The 20,717-nt window shown below is 41.7% G+C and overlaps 2 protein-coding genes across 17 annotated transcripts in view; one reads left to right on the top strand and one right to left on the bottom strand.

Annotated features, from left to right (window-relative positions):
* Window positions 1-9,287, bottom strand: part of LOC140915881 (uncharacterized) — a 44,374-nt gene extending 35,087 nt beyond the window's left edge. For 6 of the 9 annotated variants that reach the window (XR_012160300.1, XR_012160299.1, XR_012160302.1 and 3 more), the window contains exons 1-3: window positions 8,993-9,287; window positions 7,396-7,503; window positions 2,435-2,784 (exon numbers count right to left, since the gene is read on the bottom strand). Coding sequence is in view for 5 of the 9 variants with exons in the window: in XM_073356432.1 (XP_073212533.1) it covers window positions 2,435-2,563 (129 nt within the window). In the remaining 4 variants the exon portion in view is untranslated. Of the gene's footprint in view, window positions 1-2,434; window positions 2,785-7,395; window positions 7,504-8,629; window positions 8,897-8,992 lie in introns of those variants that run through there. The other 3 variants (XM_073356435.1, XM_073356437.1, XM_073356434.1) reach the window with 2 other exon arrangements.
* The window catches only part of RC3H1 (ring finger and CCCH-type domains 1), a 99,260-nt gene continuing 87,497 nt past the window's right edge, over window positions 8,955-20,717 (top strand). For 2 of the 8 annotated variants that reach the window (XM_073356422.1, XM_073356427.1), the window contains exon 1: window positions 8,955-9,499. The gene's annotated coding sequence lies outside the window, so the exon portion shown is untranslated. The remainder of the gene's footprint in view (window positions 9,500-20,717) is intronic. The other 6 variants (XM_073356421.1, XM_073356418.1, XM_073356424.1 and 3 more) reach the window with 3 other exon arrangements.

Here is a 20,717-nt window from a genome sequence, read left to right as displayed (position 1 = left end):
ACATAATGTTAAACTCAATGCTTGACAGAAAATTTCAAAAAATAAATAAAAGATAAACTTTTTAAAATCTGCATTTCTAATAGTTTGTTTAAATTATAAGTATCTAGATCTCAAATTGCCTCTTACATGGCAGTTATTTCTCCCTAAGAGAGTCCTATGATATGCGGATTTGAGAGAATTAGTAGTTTTAAATTGGAGATTATATTTTATAATTTGTATTACAGTGGCACCTAATAGGCCCTAACTTAGATCAAGGTCCCCTTTGGCTAGGCACTGTGCAAACAAAGTAAAGATAGCCCATGCCCCAGAGAGCTTGCAATATAAATAGACAAGACAAACAAATGGTGGGAGAGAAAACAGGCAGAATGGGGAAGTGATTTGCCCAAGGTCACACAAGAGGTAAGTGTGAAAGCTTGGAATAGAACCTGGGTTTCGTGACACCCCAGTTCTGTACTCTTTCTCCTAGACTAGTGGTTCTCAAACTTTTTTTTAACCGCAGACCACTTGAAAACTGCTGAGGGTCTTGGCAGACGACTTAATGATCTTTCCAAATGTTGTTTATACCGTTAGCTAACTATTGTAAAGAACTCTGGATAAAAGTGCTATATAAAATAAAATAATTATTATTATTATAAAAATATAATTATTAACTTTTTTGGTTCTACAAATAAAAGCACACAACTCATATTTTAATATCAGTAGTCTTACCTTTCTAATGCAATGGATGTGCCCTCTCTCCCAAGCTGGGCCTGGGAAGAAGGGAGGTCTCTCCCCTGCCACAGAGCTGAGGCTGGGAAGGAGGGCCGTCTCTCCCCAGCAGCCACAGCTCTGGAGCTGGGGAAAGTCGTCTCTTTCTCTGGCTACCGCAGCCCTGCATATCCCAAATTCCCCTCACCCTTCTTCTCACCCCACTGACCCCTCCCACGTATCCCCTCCTCCCCCGAAGGCCACCACCTCACCATACATGTGCGTCTTCTCCAGGGTCCAGGCATCTAATTAATTGAGCCACCCCTGCACAGCTCCACTAATTAGGTGGGTGGCCCTTCATTCTCTCATGTGCAGCCACCCAGCTGCACAACTTAGAGGGAACTATCTGCAGACCACCTGAATGGAGCTCGCAGACCACAGTTTGAGAACCTCTGTCCTAGACTTTACTGTCTCATGAGTACAATGAGAAATCTGCTATAGAGGATCCTCTTTGAAGAATGTAACTTCTGTTAATAAAATAATAATGGATTGTTAAATTATATTTAGGCTTAGTATCATGTGTACGTGCAGAGCAGCTGCAATTAATCCTTAAAGTTAAGACTGTCATAATCCTTTATAGTCACCATCCAATGATCCTTGTCTTGAGCTAAAGGAAATGGTGTTAATGCAAAGCACGAAGAAATAATTTTACAAGAGAGGAAAACAGAACAGACTGTAATATAAGCACTACTGGGTGAAGGGAAAGAAAAATAAAGGGTGCATACTTCATGCTAGTAGCATATGGAGAAAAGGAAATGTTTCATAATAAATCAGGGAACCATAGTGCAAGTGCTAGCAGTTTGCAACATGAAGAGGCAGCAGCATGTAGCACTTGGCGTATGCATTCAGAATCATTGGCCAATATGCTGTAGTTACTTCAGCAAAAGGCACCAGGAGAACAATTGAGTGTGTTAAGTCAACTACAAGTTACTGCTATGGCCACCTAATATTAAACAAAACTTGGATATTCTCGGTGTTGCAGCCCTTCATTCTTTTGCGCTATGACTTCTTGGGTGGTTTTTTTGTTTATTTTGTGTGTTTTTTGTCTGTTATGACTGCAGGGGAGTTTTCACTGCTGAGTGACACAGGATACACCTTCATGGACCAAGAGTGCTGCAGAACAAGTTAGATCAGGAATTAAAACAGTGCACATCACTAACGTCTCGGCAACCAGACAGGAAGGACCCAGCTTTAGATTTTGTGGGACTTACTAAGAAGGCAGATATGTGGGATCTCTGGAAGATGACAATGCATAACATCCGAGGTGATAGGGTGTGGCTGTTAAATGGGTTGTGTTGCTTCTAATTAAGAGGTGTAGGAGGGTTTTAGCAACTGAGGGTATGGTGTATGACTGTACACTTGAGACAGTCCTAGGGCCAACCTGGAAGGGTGGTCTAAATCAGAATTTAATAACTATACTAATACTTCATACATCTAACACCTTCCATCTCAGAATTACAAAATACATCACACATTTTAATCAATACAAAATATTGATTTTACAGATAGTAAATAAGTGATATATATTCTAGGCCTCACAGTAATTTACACAAAAGCCCCTTTATACTGCCTGAATGGTGAAAAGGGGCTTTAGTGTAAATGAGAAACAAACCCTGTATCTGGAGAGAGATTGATAAACTAGGAAGAGGAAAAACTAGATTGGAATATTGTAACAAGGGGGACTCACCACTGAAGTATCTCCTTGGGACTGGGTATGGCGTAGTGACTTGCTCCACATCTGGGATCCCCTGCTGATGGCCGCTCTGGTGTTCTGCAATCCACCCCTTCCCATAACTTGGTCCTCCATGCATGCCATGATTTAAGTCCACCCGTTCTGGGGTAACAAAGGCCAACAAACCAATGTCCAATACCTTGTATCAAGTCTTTAGACCCAAACCTGCTCCCTGTGGTCCTTATTCCCTTTTGTCAGAGGTCTCTGTCACTCTTCTTTCCTTCTGCAGCCTCACGCCACCATATCAGTGGCTTGTAGGGGGAACATAGGCCTTCTCCTTACACCAGGGTTCCAGTCCATGGACCCTATAACCAGAAGCCAAGTTGTTCAAGAGTTGTTTCATCCAACTTTGCTGTTGCACTCCTGGACTTCTTCCTATGCAGTCTCTCTCAAACCTTCTTCCCCACAACCTCTCTAGGTTCACCCTTCTCTCAGGCCTTCCCCTCAAATCCCCTAACACAGTGATTTTCAACCTGTGGTCCATGGATAATCTCTCTCCTAGTCTCCTACCAGACTTCTCTAGTCAGGAGAGGATCCCTGGGCTTATTCTCCTTCTTGGGCTTCCTTTTTGGTCTCTCTCTCTCATTCCATTCACTATGGACTCTCTCCCAGCAGCCCCCTTTCTTTATCTTTGTTTACTTTTAGCACAACAGTGTCATTGTAGGAGTGACAACAGTGTCATTGTAGGTTACAACCACCATTTTCTTCATTCATCTTGAGCCCCTTTTTAAAACGAAAATCCTTTTACTCATTCTAGCATCCTTAAGAAAACACAGCAAGGCTTTTTTTAGCACTATTCCATTTTCCTGACATTCTCATTCGTCCCCTTAGGGGAAAAATCTTTGATTCTAAGCCAATGCATTTTTTTTTTTATAAAGCAACTTTCTTACCATAGAACAATGCCATAGAACATGATCAACAGTTTCTTCGGGTTTGTGCACATTACTCAGCCCATCCTTTTGTCTTTTTAATAAGTTTAACTTTTCATTTAAGGTACAATGACTGGCTAATACTCTAAAATTGACTACTTCACTTTTTCAATCATAACTAAGGAATTCATCATCAGTGATTTTTGAGCTTATATCATAAAACCTTCATCCTTTTGTTTCCTTAGTCTATAGTTCTCACTATTCCTTTGCAAGTTCCTTCATGACCACACTTTGAAATTCTTGTCTGTTAAAGATATACCTCTTTCTGCTTTGACCTTCCTCTGTTTATAGTCCTCTGCGAGCCCCTCCCAAGCTGGGCTTCTCCCTTAGTTAAGCCTGGCTTTCCCTGCAGGTGCAGCCTGGTATGTTAATTGGCCTCTCTGGAACAATAACTCTTTTGACACCCCATCACATATATAAAGATATATACAAATCAACAGTCACCCCAAAGTGCAGAGCATTATTGCTGTCATCCTTTCCTTTTTTTAAATTGCTACAAAATATAAAGTATGCCAGTCACTTTAGAAATGATTTCTCCTTTCTTAAATTATATCATGGTTGTATGGTATTAACATACTTTCAGATGGATGTTGACTACTCTCATTATGATGTCACTGTGTGTAAACATGCTTCACTCCTCTACTTTTATCAGCTTTATTTTCTGAAAAGTGCAGTTACTTAGGCCCTGATTCTGAAAACATTTACAAACATGCTTAAAGTAAAACACATGCATAACTGTTAGCAGGACTGGGGTCTTATTTTGTTGTCTTTGATAACATGATTTGGTTTAGAATATTGACTGTGCTAAATATTTGGGATTTTTCAACACTCAGCCAACTGGAACAGAGGACAGTTGATCCTTGCCTTTCATTCTGATGTAATTCTAGAACATCTTTCAGTTCTAAACCTGTTATCAGCACTGCAGGTCATTTGGAGCATTGAGATGCCTGGCTAAAATTTCTTTTGGAGCTGAAATCTCTCTTAAGTTTTAAAAATCTGTATGCTTGTTTTTATTGAGGCCATTTACAACCAAAACGGAAGCATTTTGTGTTATGGTCAAAAAGTTATGTAGCTAAAATGCTCTAGTTTAGCTCCTGCAAAAACATTATAAAAAACTTCAACATATTCTCCATATGTCAGACATGTTTGTGCAGGATCAGTTTCAAAAGCAGAGACTGAAGAACACTGCTAGTTGGCCCAAATAAATGAAACACTGGAAGTGTAACTGCATCAGGTTTTCTGTTTTCAAAGAAATAAAGAAAATAAAGGAATGGAAAAGTGAGACATCACGTTGTGGGACCAAATATCAAAATTTACTCTGGGTCCTTGAAGACCCTGTACCTCATGGCAGAATCATAAGAGGTTTTGGGGTAATAAATTATCACAAATTAAAAATTACCTTGCAGTGAGATATGGCAACGGCAATAGCCAAAAGCAAATGCTATTTTGAGTTGTGTATGCAAACACATCATGTCACAGGGGAGGGAGTGGATGCTTCATTTGATAATGCTCTGGAACTGGAACTCATTGCACTGAGTTTTGAATACCTCAGTCCCAGAAAGATATGGAAAATTGGAGAAAATATAAAAAAGGCAGTAAAAATGATAGGAGGTTAGAGGATTGATTTGTGATGAAGAGGAGATGAGATATCCTACAAATATCTGAACATTTAAAATCCAGAAGGAAGAGGAATTATTTAGAGCATGGGTTCACAATCTAGGGTGTCCCGAAAAAGGGTAAAGGGATCATAACTACTCTGCCCTTCCTATACTGGTGAATATGAGGTGGGGCTTCAACTACATCTCACCTCAATGGGAAGAGGGTCCTGGGTGGTCCTTGTATAGAAAAGAGGGTTGTTGTATGGAAAAGTTTGAGAACCACTGATTACAGGAGAAATTAAAAAAGAAAATGTAGGTTGCGTAACAGGAAAATCTTACTAACAATAAAATTTATTATGTTGTGCTTAGAATATTTAAAACCAGACTCAACTAAACACTAGAGTGTGCACTATAGGGAACCATCTTGCATTGGCAGGGAGATGGCCTGGATATCCTCATGGGTCTTTTCCATCTCCTACTTCTATAATTCTAAATTAAGACTAATGGGGTGGGGTGTGCTGAAATTCAGGACACATGTCATGATGAGATCTATTACTTAGTGTAATAATATTCCAAGAAATGAGATATGTTGGAAATCTTCTGTTAATTGTTTAAAACTATATAATGTTGGAAACAATCATGCATTAACTGAAAATCTAAAAGATTACTCTTGAGGGCAGGGACTATCTTTTTGTTATGTGAGTCTACAATACTTAGCCCCAAGGCACTACCACAATACAAATAATAAACTACTTGATAAAAGATCATTTAATAATAAATTGATCAAATAAAATTATCTGTGATGTCTGAGTCTGAAATATTTTGATATTTTTTATAAAATTATCTGTGCAAACATTATATTCAGTTGTGTCAAGATGGCACACCAGATTCTGAAATCAGGAACCGTAGTTAACATAGGAAGATCCTACTGTATATAACGTAGAATTCAGAACCCCATTTGTTAAAGCCCGCTGTTGTCTCTGTTTGTTTGTAAGCCCTACTGTTCAAATTTTACCCGTATGTGTCAATTAAATTTTCCAGTTAATGATACTACTGTAACCAACCCTACTGCAGGATGTGTCGGAGTGTGTTGGCTACACCAACCCCTAAGTATGTGATAGCATGCTGAGTGTACCACAGATTTGGAGGCAAGTGCTGTCTGTGCTCCAAATACTTGGCTCTTCAGGCTCTAGTCCTTGGTGGGTTCTCAGAAACAGTTGCACACTTTGTGTGCCAGGGCAGATTCCTCTGCAAGAGTTGCCAAAATAAAAAGTGCAGTTACCCTAGGTACAATTGCTTAAGTCACAACACAAAGATCAAAAGAACAATTCCCAATCCAGCCCATAAGGGCAGTCCAGTACTGGGATATGAAAGTAAGGGCATATCTAGACAACAGTGGCACAGTTATTGTACCACTGTAGTGTAGATGCTTCCTATGTCAATGAAAGGGGTTTTTCCTCAGTGTAGTTAATCCAACTCTCCAAGAGGTGGTAGTTGGTTGGCAGCCACATCTACACCAGGGTTTAGGTCGACCTAACTACAGTGTCCATGGCACAACATTTTTCACAGCCCTGAGTGACATAGCTAGGTTGACCTAATTTTTAAGAGTCTAGCAGACCTGTGAGTCCCAGTGTAACCCTTTCCCAGTATCCTTCTGCCTGCAGACCACAGCCGTGTATGCTCCTACTGCAGATACTAATAGCCCTGTGCCTACAACCATCTGACTTGACCCAACGCTAAGACTACCTGCTCTCCAGTCTTCTCTCTTTGACCAGCTCTCAGGCTGCTGTCTCCAGCCTTCTTCTGTTTACATGAAGCATTATACTTCCACATGAGCCAGGTCACCACTTCTGACCTCAGGTAGCCCTTCTCTTTCCTGTACTCAGGAGGTTCTGGAGTCCTGTGCTGGCTAGATATTGAACTGGGGATGAATACAGTCCCCCGTAATGAGTGAACAGGTTCATTACACATTCATAGTTAATTAAGCTGTACACAACAACAACTTTTTCAGGCCCCCTAACAGCACAGACTACCACAGGGATAACACTTTAGAATCATTCAGCTCAGGGAAACTGAATGTCCCGTGAGGACTGCCCCTTTAAGAGGGAGCAGGGTCCAGTGCCCCTCAACAGATTATCTGTTGCTCAGTTGGGCTTAAGAAAAGGCACTTAGGCCTTATAAAGAATAAAATCACTGTATGTGGGTGTCAGCATATGCATGGGAAATAAGAAAGCACCTACAAGGCCCTGAGTCAGCAGGGGGAAACCACTACTGGGGGAAAGTCCTGTGAAGAAGGCCAAATCCTCTCTTCCCTCGCTGTATCTTTCCCTACTAATTCAGGTCCCTGCAGGGGCATTCTTCCTCCCTGAAGGCAACTGCCAACACTCACCTGTAGCTATCTACCCCTTATAAGGTCCAGGTGTCTTTCCCTAAGTTAGGCAGCAGGTGATCAGTCCAGGTCCATGGGACTCTTCTCTCTCAAAGAGGGCAATCATGCCTAACACGGACCAAAAAAAAAAAAAAATTGTACTGTTAGTAGGATTGGCAAAATTCATTTTTTTAAATAACAGTTTATTTGTAAGCATTTTTTATTTTTATTTAAATGTTCACAGTTGCACAAAATTGTGGGGTTTTTTTTAGAATTGTATCAATTTAAATTTTCATAGTTATGGGAAATAATAGGGGGATCATATAATTATTTAATGACAGTAAACAGTGAGGTTAAAGCTTTATAACCATTAAAAAGCAAATTGTCAACATCTCATGTCAAAATATATAAATTATCCTCAAGAGAAACTCTAAATTCTCAAGCAACATTTTCCTTACTTTACCTATTTGTAGATTCTGAATGTTACTGATAGAAATATTTATCTGTCAGTGTGTGTGAAAATGCTATTTACTAATTAAAGAATCTAATTCTGCCAAGCCTAATTATTAGCACCTGTTGAACTGTATCCATCTGTTGCCTCTTGTCTTATACTTAGATTGTAAGCTGTTTGGGGCAAAGAGCGGCTTTTTGTTTTGTTTATACAGTGCCTAGTGCAATGGGGTCCTGGTCCATGAGTGGTATAATAATAGCTCTGAAGCACCTCTGTAAGAAAGCAATTTGTAGAAGGGGAGGAATAAAGATGTGTTTTAAACCCACTTTTAAAATACACTGTGATTCAATTAACTTTCTGAAAGGACAGAGTGAAATGAAATAGTACAAGGCCCTGATCCTGCAAATGGGTCTGAATACCCTATTGAAGTCAACAGGACTCCATGTGAGCACTGCGGTCTGATCACACAGAGTCAGTTGCAGAACTGAAGTCCAGATTTTTTTAGTATTTATAGCACACAACTGGGCAGTAAGGACTGTTGGTTTGTATTGTCAGTATGTCCTTGAACAAGTCACAACCTCTATGTCTCAGTTTATGCATCTGTAAAACAGAGGTGTGGTTAATAATATTTAGCTCTCACAAAGCAGTTTAAATCTTCTAAACTTTGGACATTTACTATCTAATTAATGCAGTGAGGCGTCGTTAATTTTTGGAAAGTACTTTAAAATCCCCAAATAGCCAGGCTTGCCCTGCAAGGTATTATGTGACAAAGGAATCCTTCGGGGGGACCCTGAAATATCTTACCTTTGTTCTAAATTATTTTAACAGCAGTATAACAAGGTGTGTCAGCGTAGCCCTTCTCCTAAGGAAACCAAGGACTGGCCTCTCCCAGCCTAGGATACTTGGCATCCATAGGCCTAACACCACCAACAGCTGAAGCCGCCACTTACGGAAGGTTCCCTTAGAGTACAAGGGGTGGGGAGCTATTAATCTTTCTCCACCCTCTGCCCAAAAGCGTGGGTGACGTTTGGGCAAGGAGGAAGAAAGAAAGCGTTTGGGGGAAGGGCACCGGTTAATCTTCCTCCCGCTTCGGAAATACGTGTGTGTATGTGGGGGGAGAGGGGGTGGTGTTGCTAGAGGAGGAGGGGAGTAGCCAGGCGGTTTCACCTGCGTGTCTCCTTCCCAGAAAGGGCAGGGGCCTGGTTGTCGTCGTGGGAACAGCCAGAGTGGAAGCGAAAGGCTGCAGCAAAGGGGTTTCAGCCTTCAAGGGCTTTGTTTGGCAGTTTGCTCCAGAAGGGGTGGCTGAGTGAGGGGCGAAGCCAAGCAGCCAGGGCGTTGTTCGCAGCATTCGTCCCTAGCCGGGGAGCGGTGTAGCCCCCGCCAGGGACTCCGCTTCTCTCCTCTCCCCTGGCGCTGCGCGGCAGGAAGGGGAGGCGGAAGAAAGGGGAAGAAGCTCCGGGCAGGCCGCGGGAGGGAGGAGCAGTCTCGGGGGGAGGCGGCAGACGCACAAGATGGCCCCTGCTGCAGAGGCAGCAGTAGCAGCCGGCCGTGGGGCGGAGGTGGCGGCGGCCAGGCGGCCTCTGCTGCTGTTGCCGGTGCTGGAGGCGGTGGGCGCTGTGGCCAGCCCCGTCTCCCAGAGCTGAGAGGAGCCGCTGCTGGGAGTCCAGCCGTGCGGTGAGTGCGGGTCCTGGGCTTCGGTGCGGGGAACAATGGGGCGGAGGTGGCTTCTCTCGGGCCTGGCCCAGTGGAGGTCGGGGGCTGGCCCTGCCTTAGTTAAGGCTTTCAGTGACAGGGGGTCATTGCAGGGGGCTCTAGCCTGTGTTCCTGCCTCCATCTCTAGGCCTTAGGCTTCGGCCGGTCTCCATTTCCGAGTTGCTGTGTCTTGGAGGAGACCAAGGAGGCTAGTTCTATGAAACTGGGGGCCGGAAGAAAGAGGTTTCCTTTGCCCTTGGAGGAGGAGTGGAGGTGGTAGTTCCAGGGGCTCTTGGTTTAGGGGAGTTGGGGCTGGCCTCGTGTCACTCTGGGGTGGGGACAGAGGACACTTTTTTAGTTGCAGGGAGAGTCTGAAGTATGAGAGAGAATACATTCTGCAGCCCCAGTTATAAAGGTATGTAGCTTTTTACAACACAGATGGGAAGCTGGTTTCTGCCCTCAAAGGGTTTAGCTCCCACTGTGGATTTGCAAAGCTGACGTGACACACACATTGGATGCTTTGTTTAAAATATATCCACAAATATCTGTGTGTCTCTCGTCTCCCTCTCTCCCCCCTCCCCCCCCCTTAGTCAGCCTGCTGCTGTTTTGGGTGCCTATCAAAGTTGTAGGGAACATTCAGAGTAAGTTGGCCAGTGATTTCTGTGAGTGTCTGGAAACTGAGAACCTGGCATTTGTTTGGGAAATGTAAATCTAAAAAGATCCAACTAACTTGACATTGTTTTTCTTTCTGGTATTATGTTAGACACAGAGTTAAAAGATGGGGCACGGATTTCCTGCCAGGAAACAGAGCACCCAGTAGCTACCCTTATATCTTTGGGGGGGAGGGGGAAAAGAAGAATGCCCAGAAATGATGTTTTGTCTTCAGAGGCCATATTGAGTGAGATCTGTGCCATTTTAAGAGTCCACGAGTAGGGAAACTGATATTTCTTCTAGAAACTGGTATTTCATTAAATTCTTTCCACACACGCTGCTTTCTCCTGAACAGTTGTTTTAAAACTTGTTTTGTTTCAGTCAGTTACAGAAAAAAATGCATTGGTGACATTTTATCAGTTAGTAAGGAGCGTCCATTATTTTAATGTAATTTTGATGGCCAAATGGTTAAATTGCAAAAATGAGTTCATGTTAAAACAGCCAGTTCACTTCTATCAGTAGCAATGCTGCTTTTTCACCACTGACTCTTTTAGTGACATATTATCCTTTGATCACTCTGTTGTAAGATGACAACTGGACTATTTCTACATTTATACTATACTACAGTGATGCCTAGTTTCAGTGACATATGGAAGTGTGCTACCTTTTCCACTAAAGTTTTTTTTCCATCTTCAGGGATATATAAATCTTGTTTTAAGCCCTCCTGCCAATTCTTGAGCATATGGGTAACTACTTTTGTGTGGTCTCATTGACTTCATTGAATAAAGTTATGCACATGCTTGAGTGCTGGCAGGACTGGGGTCCACATCTTTATCAGTTAAATTAGCATAGAAATTATCCATCCATAAATGCAGTGTTTCATTTCTACCATTGATGTGAAGCTATAGTTTCCATTAAAGTTAATAAGATCTAGGTGCATCAAAGGGAGATGATCTCCCCCTCCCTGCCTTTCCTGAAATTTTCAGCCTATTATTCCTGCCCTAGAAAAGGCTCCTCCAGAGCAGATGATTAGCAGGTTATTTTGAGGGACCTTTGCACTGATAGTACATGCGTTCTGTTCGTTTGTTTGGACTCCGATTTCCATGCTGTCAGTAAAACATCTTTGATCAGCATTAAAATTCATGGGGATGAGGAGGAAATTGCTTGTTCTTTGTACCAAAACCAACATCATTTAAACCAAAATGTACTAGATTGTTGGTTTGAAGTTGGTCTGGGCTGGTAGTGACTACAAGGTCTGACCGAATGTCTGTCTGTGGTTCATGAAACTAAGGGCAGATCTACATGTAAAATGTTGCATTGATGCAGCTGCGCTGGTGTAGTGTAGTTAATCCACCTCCCAGAGAGAGGATAGCTATGTAGATGAGAGAAGCTCTCTAGTCAACATGTCTACGGGGGGCGGCTAGGTCTGTATAACTCCGTTGCTCAGAGCTGTGCATTTTTCACACTCCTGAGCTATGTAGTTATACTCAGATAGGTCTGTAGTGTACACTTGGCCTGAATGATGGCTTCAGCCCACTTCTCAAAGTGTAAGTGTCTGCATGACACAGACCAGCACCAGTTTTGCTAAGGGCGTGGCTACACTGGAAACTTCAAAGCGCTGTCGCGGGAGTGCTCCCATGGCAGTGTTTTGAAGTGCGAGTGAGGTCACATGTGAGCACTGGGAGAGAGCTCTCCCAGCGCTCGGAGCCTGTTTACGCTAGCGCTTTAAAGCGTTCTGACTTGCTGCACTCCGGAGGTGATTTTTCACACCCCTGAGCCAGCAGGTTAGAGCCCTGTAAAATGTAAGTGTAGCCAAGTCCTAACTGAAAGGTTTAACAGAGTTAAGTGCTGAAGACCTAAATTATTTAAAGATGGCCCTCCAAAGCAGGTTTGAACTAACGTTGATGGGACAGTTTGCAGAAACTTGAAATCCTGTTGCCTATGACCTACCAGCTATCTGGATGGAGATCTTCTATCGCAAATGCTGTCAATCTGGTACTCTTCAGTAGTGGTGAATTCAGAAAATATATATACCCAAGATTTTGAATGAATTGGTTTATTTTCTTGTATGTCTGAATATTTGGAAAGAATCTGAAAAGGGTGGCAAGGATTGAAAATTTCACCGGTCTGAGACTTGCTATATACACAGGCTTGGCAGAATTTGATTTGATTTTTTTTTAAATTTAATGTTTAATATTTTTAATCATTTAATTTTCACGGTTGCAAGACATTAAAGGGGGTTAGTGTTAGAGTAGTGCTGACAGCAGGGCTTCAGGGGGCTCCCTGCATGGCCAATGGGCCTGACACCTGGCTATAGCATTCAGGGGAGGCTGTGCTCCAGACTCCATGAGGAGGAGGGTGAGCTCCCAGTCCTAGAGGAGGCCACCCTCTGAAGAATGACTTTTGCATGGGCATGGCCCCTGTAAATCTGGCTGTGAATGAGCGAGCGGGGAGGTGACAGTGGGGCTGCAGAGTGCTCCCTGCATGGTCACCAGGCTGGTGACACCAGATCCGTGCAGGTGTTAGCTGTGGGGGAAGCTGCACTTACCGACTGTTACAGATATTTTTTGTTGATTTCTCTGTCAGGTAAAACTGTTGTTTCACAATGACTAATGATTTAAATCAAATCCTGCCAATCCGACGTATATGATACTGGACAAGTGCTCCAGAGAAGTACTGCTAGATTAACAGATGTCACTTTGGATGGGCTATCACCAGCAGGAGAGTGAATTTGTGTGGGGGGGTAGAAGGTGAGAAAACCTGGATTTGTGCTGGAAATGGCCCACCTGATGATCACTTTAGATAAGCTATTACCAGTAGGACAGTGGGGTGGGAGGAGGTATTGTTTCATATTCTCTGTGTATATATAAAGTCTGCCGCAGTTTCCACGATATGCATCCGATGAAGTGAGCTGTAGCTCACGAAAGCTTATGCTCAAATAAATTGGTTAGTCTCTAAGGTGCCACAAGTACTCCTTTTCTTTTTGCGAATACAGACTAACACGGCTGTTACTCTGAAACCAGATTGATAGTGTTAAAGTTTATTATCTCATGACTCATCATTGCGAAAAAGGTGTGCTGTATGCCATTCAAAAACAGGAATTAGTTTTTTGTTTGTTAGCTATGCATGTTGTGATTACCATATTTCTTTTTCCATGTGAATTCCAACATGATTTTACTGTCTAATATCTAGAAAACAAATGACTGCAAAATAATGCTTTAAATGCCTTAACTGTAAAATAGGGATAATGATGCTTGCTACTTTTGTAAAGCTGTTTAAAGCACTTTCCATCAGTAGATAGTATAAGACCTGGGTATTTTTATTTATTTATTTATTTATTTATTTATTTACATTCTCCCTGAAAAGCTTAGAAATCCCAGCTTTCAAATGGTATGAAGAATAACACTGAAATTTTAAAAAATGAGTGTCTAAAGTTAGGATCCCAAATATGTGGCCTAACTTTCCAAAACTGATGATCACCCGAGAAGCTCCCATACGTGGTACAACCAAACTTCCTTCTAAATCTTGACCTGTCTCTCACCATCACTGAAATCAATTGCAACATGATTTTAAGTAGCTGCAAAGTAGAAGAGGAACAAATAAGAACATAATCAGTGTGGTTTTTCCCCTAGTCCCCCAGGGCCTGGTATACTGCAGCCTGCTTGAGTTTTTGATGGACTAGTGTTTAGAACCAGAAAATTTTCCCCAGTATTGCCATTGAACCATTGATTACACAAACATGTTCAAATCCTGAGTGGAGATGCATACATCTGGGGGGAAAAAACATTTAATTTTTCATTTTACAAAAAATCTTTTGTGACAGTTAGGTATGTGTAAAATAACTACACCATATACCGAAACTCAGGAAGTGAACCAATGTCAATGAACAGTAACCTTTCTATAAAAATTCTTTTGGTCTTCCACCCTTTCAAACCACTTTCAAGAAAAGCCTGAGAAAATAGATAGGCCTTGCAACCTTCCCCTCTCAATGGAGATAGATGAGGAGGGAAGCAAATTCCATTTGTGGATGGAACTCCATAGAAAACTGTCTCTATATGTACAAAGCAAGTGGTTGTTGGTCTTTTAACAGCTGAGATCAACTGGATACTTGAGCCATTTCTCTTTTTGTGTTTTAACCTAAGATACACAGGATCAGGACCATAAAGTAACTTGTATATCAGAGCCAGTATTTTGGAGATGCGCCTGACAATGAACTCGGAGCTAGTTTTGTCAAGGGAGCACAAACATGTGTTTTATGTGTGAAATGGCAGTAAGTAAGCAGGCAGCTGCGTTCTGCACTTTTTGCAGTATCAGTGTGACCTTTAAGGTTAGTTGTATGGAGGGCACATTGTCTGGAGATAGTTGTGTAACTGTCATGACATCCACAAATAGCTACTGATCATGCGTAATTTTGTTACTGTACAAAAATATTAATAACACGTTCACTTGTAAGATACGTTCTCCTTTTGAGTTGATCCACGTGTAGCTCCTGTTAGCGCCACTGTGGTCATGAGCATGTCTTGAGAAATATGGTAGGGCAAACTATCTCTTGCACACAATCCCATTGTTTTAATTGGTGGCGTGTGTAGTAGAACTTGAAGTGACAGAATACTACAGCAGTTTCAAAGGAATTAATGACTTATGTCCCCTATACTTCTGAAATGACATAACGAGGAGAAGTCTTAATGTCTTTAAAACTGTATGGGCACTAACCTGTTTCAGTGTGGTATTACAAATGCATAGGTGTTCTCTGCTCCCCTCTCCCCCCCCCATACTGGGAAGTCAGTTACAGTGCTTCAGGAAATAATGTCTCTGTTGGAGCACAGCAGTTACTCATATATCAGCTGTGAGAGGTACTTGTTCTGACCTTTGATTAGGTGACGATTCTGGATAATCATTCGTTCATTGCAGTTTCATGCTGTTGTTAGAGTGGCACTGATTGTGTCTTCCTATAGTTGAAATTACAGAACAGCATCCATAAAACCTCCCTCTTGGTAGTTTCTCCTTCAAGCTGAAATTTTCCATGCTTCATATTTGACCAAAAATGATTTTTTTTTAAACATTCAGCTCTTTGAGTGAGAGAAAATGAAGTAGATCAAAAATACAAAATGAGCAATTATTAGAGAAGATAAATGTTTTTTATAAGTTTTGTCTGCCCTCTACTACATTGAAATGGAAAGCAATGTGCTGGAGAGAAAAAACATTCCTCTCTCTCCTAAGTTTACTTCCTTCCACAGAACATATGGTAGGGGTGTGTATGGAAATGGGTGTTGCGGGAGGTGAGTGTGTTGCATATAACTTTTTGAGAGAGAGAGAACCTGTTCTCTATATATTAATACAATTTTCAGCCTTCAGTGGCAGGGATGGCTTGTTGATTGAAACATGTTTGAAATGCTTATTGTCCTGGAGCCATCCATTCAAATTTAGGCAATGTTGATTTCCCTACTACTTACTGATTGGGATTTTCAGAAGCAGTGCAGTTTTGTAGCGTAAACAAGATCTGCTGTGGTTGGAAGTTTCTTTTAAAGTGGTCATCAGTGAAATAGTTAGATGTTGACTTCAAATTACTATAAGTCAATAACATTATGCTTGTTACTGCCACATTGTAGACAAGGCCTGAGAGCCCCAGAGCTGCTTCTGGACTTGTAGATCCCATGCAAGATTTCAGAACTACTGCTAGCCTACCATGATGGCTAGTATACCATCTGTAATTCCTCTTATTTAAACTTTGCTGTATATAAGGCGGGGCCAGGATTCAAATATAGATCTTGCTTTAAATGAACTTTAAAAAACATTTACAATCTTAATAAGTGGAGTTTCAGACAACGTGATGGTGAGGTGATGTCTGAGATTGAAGGGTTAGAGGTTCAGCAAGGTTCAGATGGTGCATATCCATGACTTCCTAAGTGTGAAGTAGCTGAACTTCTAGCAAAAACATGCAAGTTCATTAAAACAGCTACTATATAGGAGCATTGGAGGGTAATAAATTTGTAACCAGGGGTGATCCAGGGAATTAAAAACAGTAAAACTTATTGTGTACCTAGTAAATTTGTTGAAATGATCATTAAAAATAGAACAATAAAACCTCGTGGAAGATCATCATATGATATTATACTATGTAATCTGCATGGTTCTGCAATGGACAGTTGTCTCACTAAACTCTTATAAAGCTTTGAAAGTGTCAGCAAAGTAGTGGATACAGCAGAACTGGTTGTCCTAATTTATTTCGATTTTTGAAAGGGCTTTTGGGGTGTTGTGGAAGCTAAGTTTAGTTAGCATTCAGAGGGAGATTAGATGCTTATATGGACAAGAATATTCCCACTGATGCATTCAGAGTTTTGGAAGGGGTTAAAAAAACCCCTCATGCTTCATGTTTTAAACTAGTCTCTAACTATCAGGGATGAGGATGAGAGCTTCATTTGGATAAATTGTATTTTATCTGCCTACTGTGATTCTTGCACCTTCCTGTTAAGTACCTGGTACTGCCATTGTTGGAGAGGAAACAGGATTAGGTGGACCACAGAGTCTGGTGCAGTATGACAATTCCTATGTTTTCTATATGGAATACAAATTGTGATAGGATAAAATGAAAGCCAGAAAAGGAAAAGCACACTTCTCTTGTCCCCAAAATATTCTCCTCAGTAGTAATGAATTATGCCAACTTTGGAATAGTATCAGAGGGGTAACTGTGTTAGTCTGTACCTACCAAAACAACGAGGAGTCCGGTGGCACCTTAAAACTAACAGATTTATTTGGGCATAAACTTTTGTGAGTTAAAAAAAACACTTGTTCAGTTGCATCTGAAGTGTATTTTTTTTTTACCCACGAAAGCTTATGCCCAAATAAATCTGTTAGTCTTTAACTTTTGGAATAGTTCCTTTGAAGAAAGGGGAGGGTGGAGGAAGAGAGGGAAGACAGAAATTCATTAAATGTTAATAGGAAAGTACAATTCTCTGTTAAACATTCACATGCAAGTATTGTATTTATATTAGCTCTTGTACTCATCTTATACGAGCTCTTACTTTTTCGTGGTGTTTATCTTTACACTTAATAGCATGATGTGAGCAGTCATTTCCACAGCCAGCATAATGTGTGATCAAAGCTATCCTTTTCCTGGGGTTTCGTTTTGTCATTGTACTATTAATGAAGTTCACCTCAGGCCTTCCCTCCATATTTAGCTGCTCTTAGAGATGGTCACAGGACTTTTGCACCTGTCTACTAAATCCTCTCTTCTGCAGATCCAACCTTGAGAGCCATTCCCGTGTAACTTATATCAGTGGTGGAATTTAGTGAACTTCATTGGTACTAGTGAATCTAGCAGCAGAATCAACAATAACTGCAATTGGGCTGGGTTCACAGAACTGTCAGCCTGTTACACATGCTAATACAAAAAGATGGAGAGTTACATGTTCCTGTTGCAAGAACAAGCTGTTCTCCTTCAAGGGGTCCAGCACGAATTTTTTTTCATCCCTGGCATGTGCAACATTCCATGGTTGTTGTATTTTCCACTCACCCATCAGGTGCTGGCTACGGCCAAAATGTGAGGGACTACTGGTCTGATATAGTGTGGCAAATCCTGCAATATTTGCTTTTAAGATGTGTTGAACAGTAGTTTAATTTGTGAAGTGGTTACCTTGATGTGTGGAGATTCATTGTCCAGGCTACCATTTCCAACAGTGTTGGGGGCATAATTTAGGATGCAGAAAGGGTATTTGGAGTTTAGAAACATCAACAGAGGTACTACATGTACTCACATGAGCTAGTTCTGCAAGACCAGGCAATTCCTGTGGAGCTGGAGACTACTTCTCGTTGGGATTTTGCATGCAGAGTACATTGTCAGGAGAAATTAATTGCAATGGTTTGGAATTTGGGGGTGACTATGAGTCATTTGAACTCTTTCCAGTCACCAATGGGGTCAAGCAGGACTGTGTGTTGGCCTCAGGTCTCTTCAGTATGATGTTCTTTGCCATGCTTACAGACACCTTATGTGACTGTCACACTAAGATAGATCATCAGATATCAGACTGATGGCAAGCTCTTCAATTTGAGGAGACTACAGGTGATGACAAAGGTACAGGAAGTGACTGTTTATGATCTTGGGTTTCCTGCCTGATGACTGTTTCCTGAATACCAAATGTGAGTCTGACATGCAGCAGAGTATGAGCTATTGTTCTTCTGTTTGTGACAACTTTGGTCTCTCAACATCAAGAAGACAGAAGTGATGTACCAGTCTGCACCAGGAAAGTCTGACGTACAACCTACTATCACAGTGAATAGCCAAATCCTTCAGGCAGTGGACAGGTTCACCTACCTTGGAAATACACTGTCACATTTGCATGGGTGATGAAACCAATGCCAGAATTGCAAAAGCGAGTGTGGCCTTTGGCAGGTTATGTACAGATGTGTGGGAGCATAGAAGCATTAGTCAAAAAAACTGAAGGACTACCAAGCCATAATGTTGCTACCTCTGATGTCTACATGTGAAACCTGGACGGTGTACAGATGCCATGCTATGAAACTGAATCACTTCCCCATGCGCTGTCTAAGGAAACTGATCAGGATAAGATGGCAAGAAAAGGTTCCAGATACTTAGGTTCTCATACGACCAGGCATTCCAAGCATCCATATTCTGATCTCACATATGAGATGGGCCGGCCATGTCAACAGAAGGTCAGATAATCGATTGCCAAAGAAGATCTTTTACAGCAAGCTGAAGGAAGGAAAGCACTCTGAGGGGCTGAAAGAAATGTTTCAAGGACTCCCTCAAGTTACCCCTGGGGTGTTCCAACATTGACTTTTGGGAAGATCTCACACATGATTGTTCTACCTGGTGAAGTCTCTCATCCATACTGGAGCTACAGGCTATGAGCAGATGAGAATTGCTGAGGCAGAACAGAAGTGCCAGCAGCATAAGGACATGTCTACACTTCCACTTACGTTGGTAAAATTTATGTTGCCCTTGGGGGGTGGGGTGAAACCCTTTCCCCCGAGCAGGGCCGGATTAACACAGGGGCTTTAGGGGCTGTGGCCCTGGGCTGAGGAGGGCACTGGCACAGCAGGGCTCAGGCAGGCTGCCTGCATGCCATGGCCCCATGCCGCTCCCGGAAGCGGCCGGCTGCTCGCACGTCTCTGCGGCACCTGGCGAGGCTGAATACCTTGCTCTGTATTTCTTGGTTTTCACAAGTTGGAGTTTTGCTGAAATCAGTGTTCTGGAAAGGCACCAGCTGTCACTGGGCTACCATAAATCTGTATATAAATCAGAGCAGTGCTTCTCAAGCTATCTGATGTGGGGGACCAGCAATTTTTTTTTCCAACGTGTGTGCAGACCGGCAGCTGATGGCTCGTGGACCTGCACCGGTCCACAGACCACCACTTTGAGTAGCACTGATTTAGAGGATGCATGGAGGGACAAACAGAAAGTAGATGTGCACCAATATAAATCAAGAATCAGTAAATTAAAGGGTCTTATGGCAGCTGAAACTTTAACTTGATCCCAGTGTTTTCCAGTACCTCAAAATATCGAGAAGAATATGTTCCTTGCTCATTTAGATTCATTATACTTTTTCTGTGATATTGACTGAATAATAATTTGAACAAGAGTAGCATTGTGCCTTTTCCCCTTCCCCAACAATAACAAGTAATACAGGGTATATATAAAGGAAAGAGTTAAAGAATTTTCCAACTTACTAAAGGCTGAATTCTGGATACCCTTATAAAACTTAAGTAGAAGTGCTTGCTCAGGAGAAAATGTGGATGTTGAGGAATAGGAAATGGAATCCTCTTTCCATTGCCTTACCTGGGGGTAAAGTGTAGAGTAGTTGGTGAAGAGATGCATTTAAAGCTGGTTTATTTTGTTGTAAAACTTACTTCTCTGATTTGCAAAGTGTTGCGTCTTGTTAAGGGATTGCATGTGGTGTTGATTTTTAAGCAGCTGTTCTCTATGCTGTTTATAGCAAGAAGGAATGTCTCCTTTCTAAAAACGAGGGATAGTTTCAGGACTCGACAAAATTATATAATGCAAATACTATTGCTTTGGGAAATCAGTATTTAGAAACCCCTGAATTCTTGTTTCTTAAATAGGCACACAATCAATATTTCCACATGCAGCCTGGAGAACAGCAGTTGGTCTTTGTAGAAGAGTAGGCCTCTTAATCAGGCATTCGAAGTGATAAATTTTATGAGGTTGAATGCATCACTGCATAAGTGTTAATGGGGCCCCTCTACTTTGAATGGTCTCTTAAAATATGTGCAAACTACTTGTACTAAACTATCTGCTCCGCCTTGCCTTGTTCAGAATACCTTTCCCAAACCTGAAGAAGAGCACCGAGTGGCTCAAAAGCTTGTCTCTCACCAGCAGCAGAAGTTGGTCCAATAAAAGATATTACCTCACCCACCTTATGTCCCTACATTTTTTGGGTGCAATTTTGTGTGTTTAACCTAAATTGGTTGTTTTTCTAGAATAACTTTAGAGTCTGTTTTGCAAGTCAATACTTGTGATTGTTTTTAGACTTTTGTATGGAAAGTGCAGATGTTTACAGAGTGTTAAGTT

Source organism: Lepidochelys kempii, chromosome 8 (assembly GCF_965140265.1).
Source record: "Lepidochelys kempii isolate rLepKem1 chromosome 8, rLepKem1.hap2, whole genome shotgun sequence".
Lineage (NCBI taxonomy): Eukaryota > Metazoa > Chordata > Testudines > Cheloniidae > Lepidochelys > Lepidochelys kempii.
The sequence above is the reverse complement of the archived record's forward strand: the minus strand, read 5'-3'. Positions and strand labels throughout refer to the sequence as shown.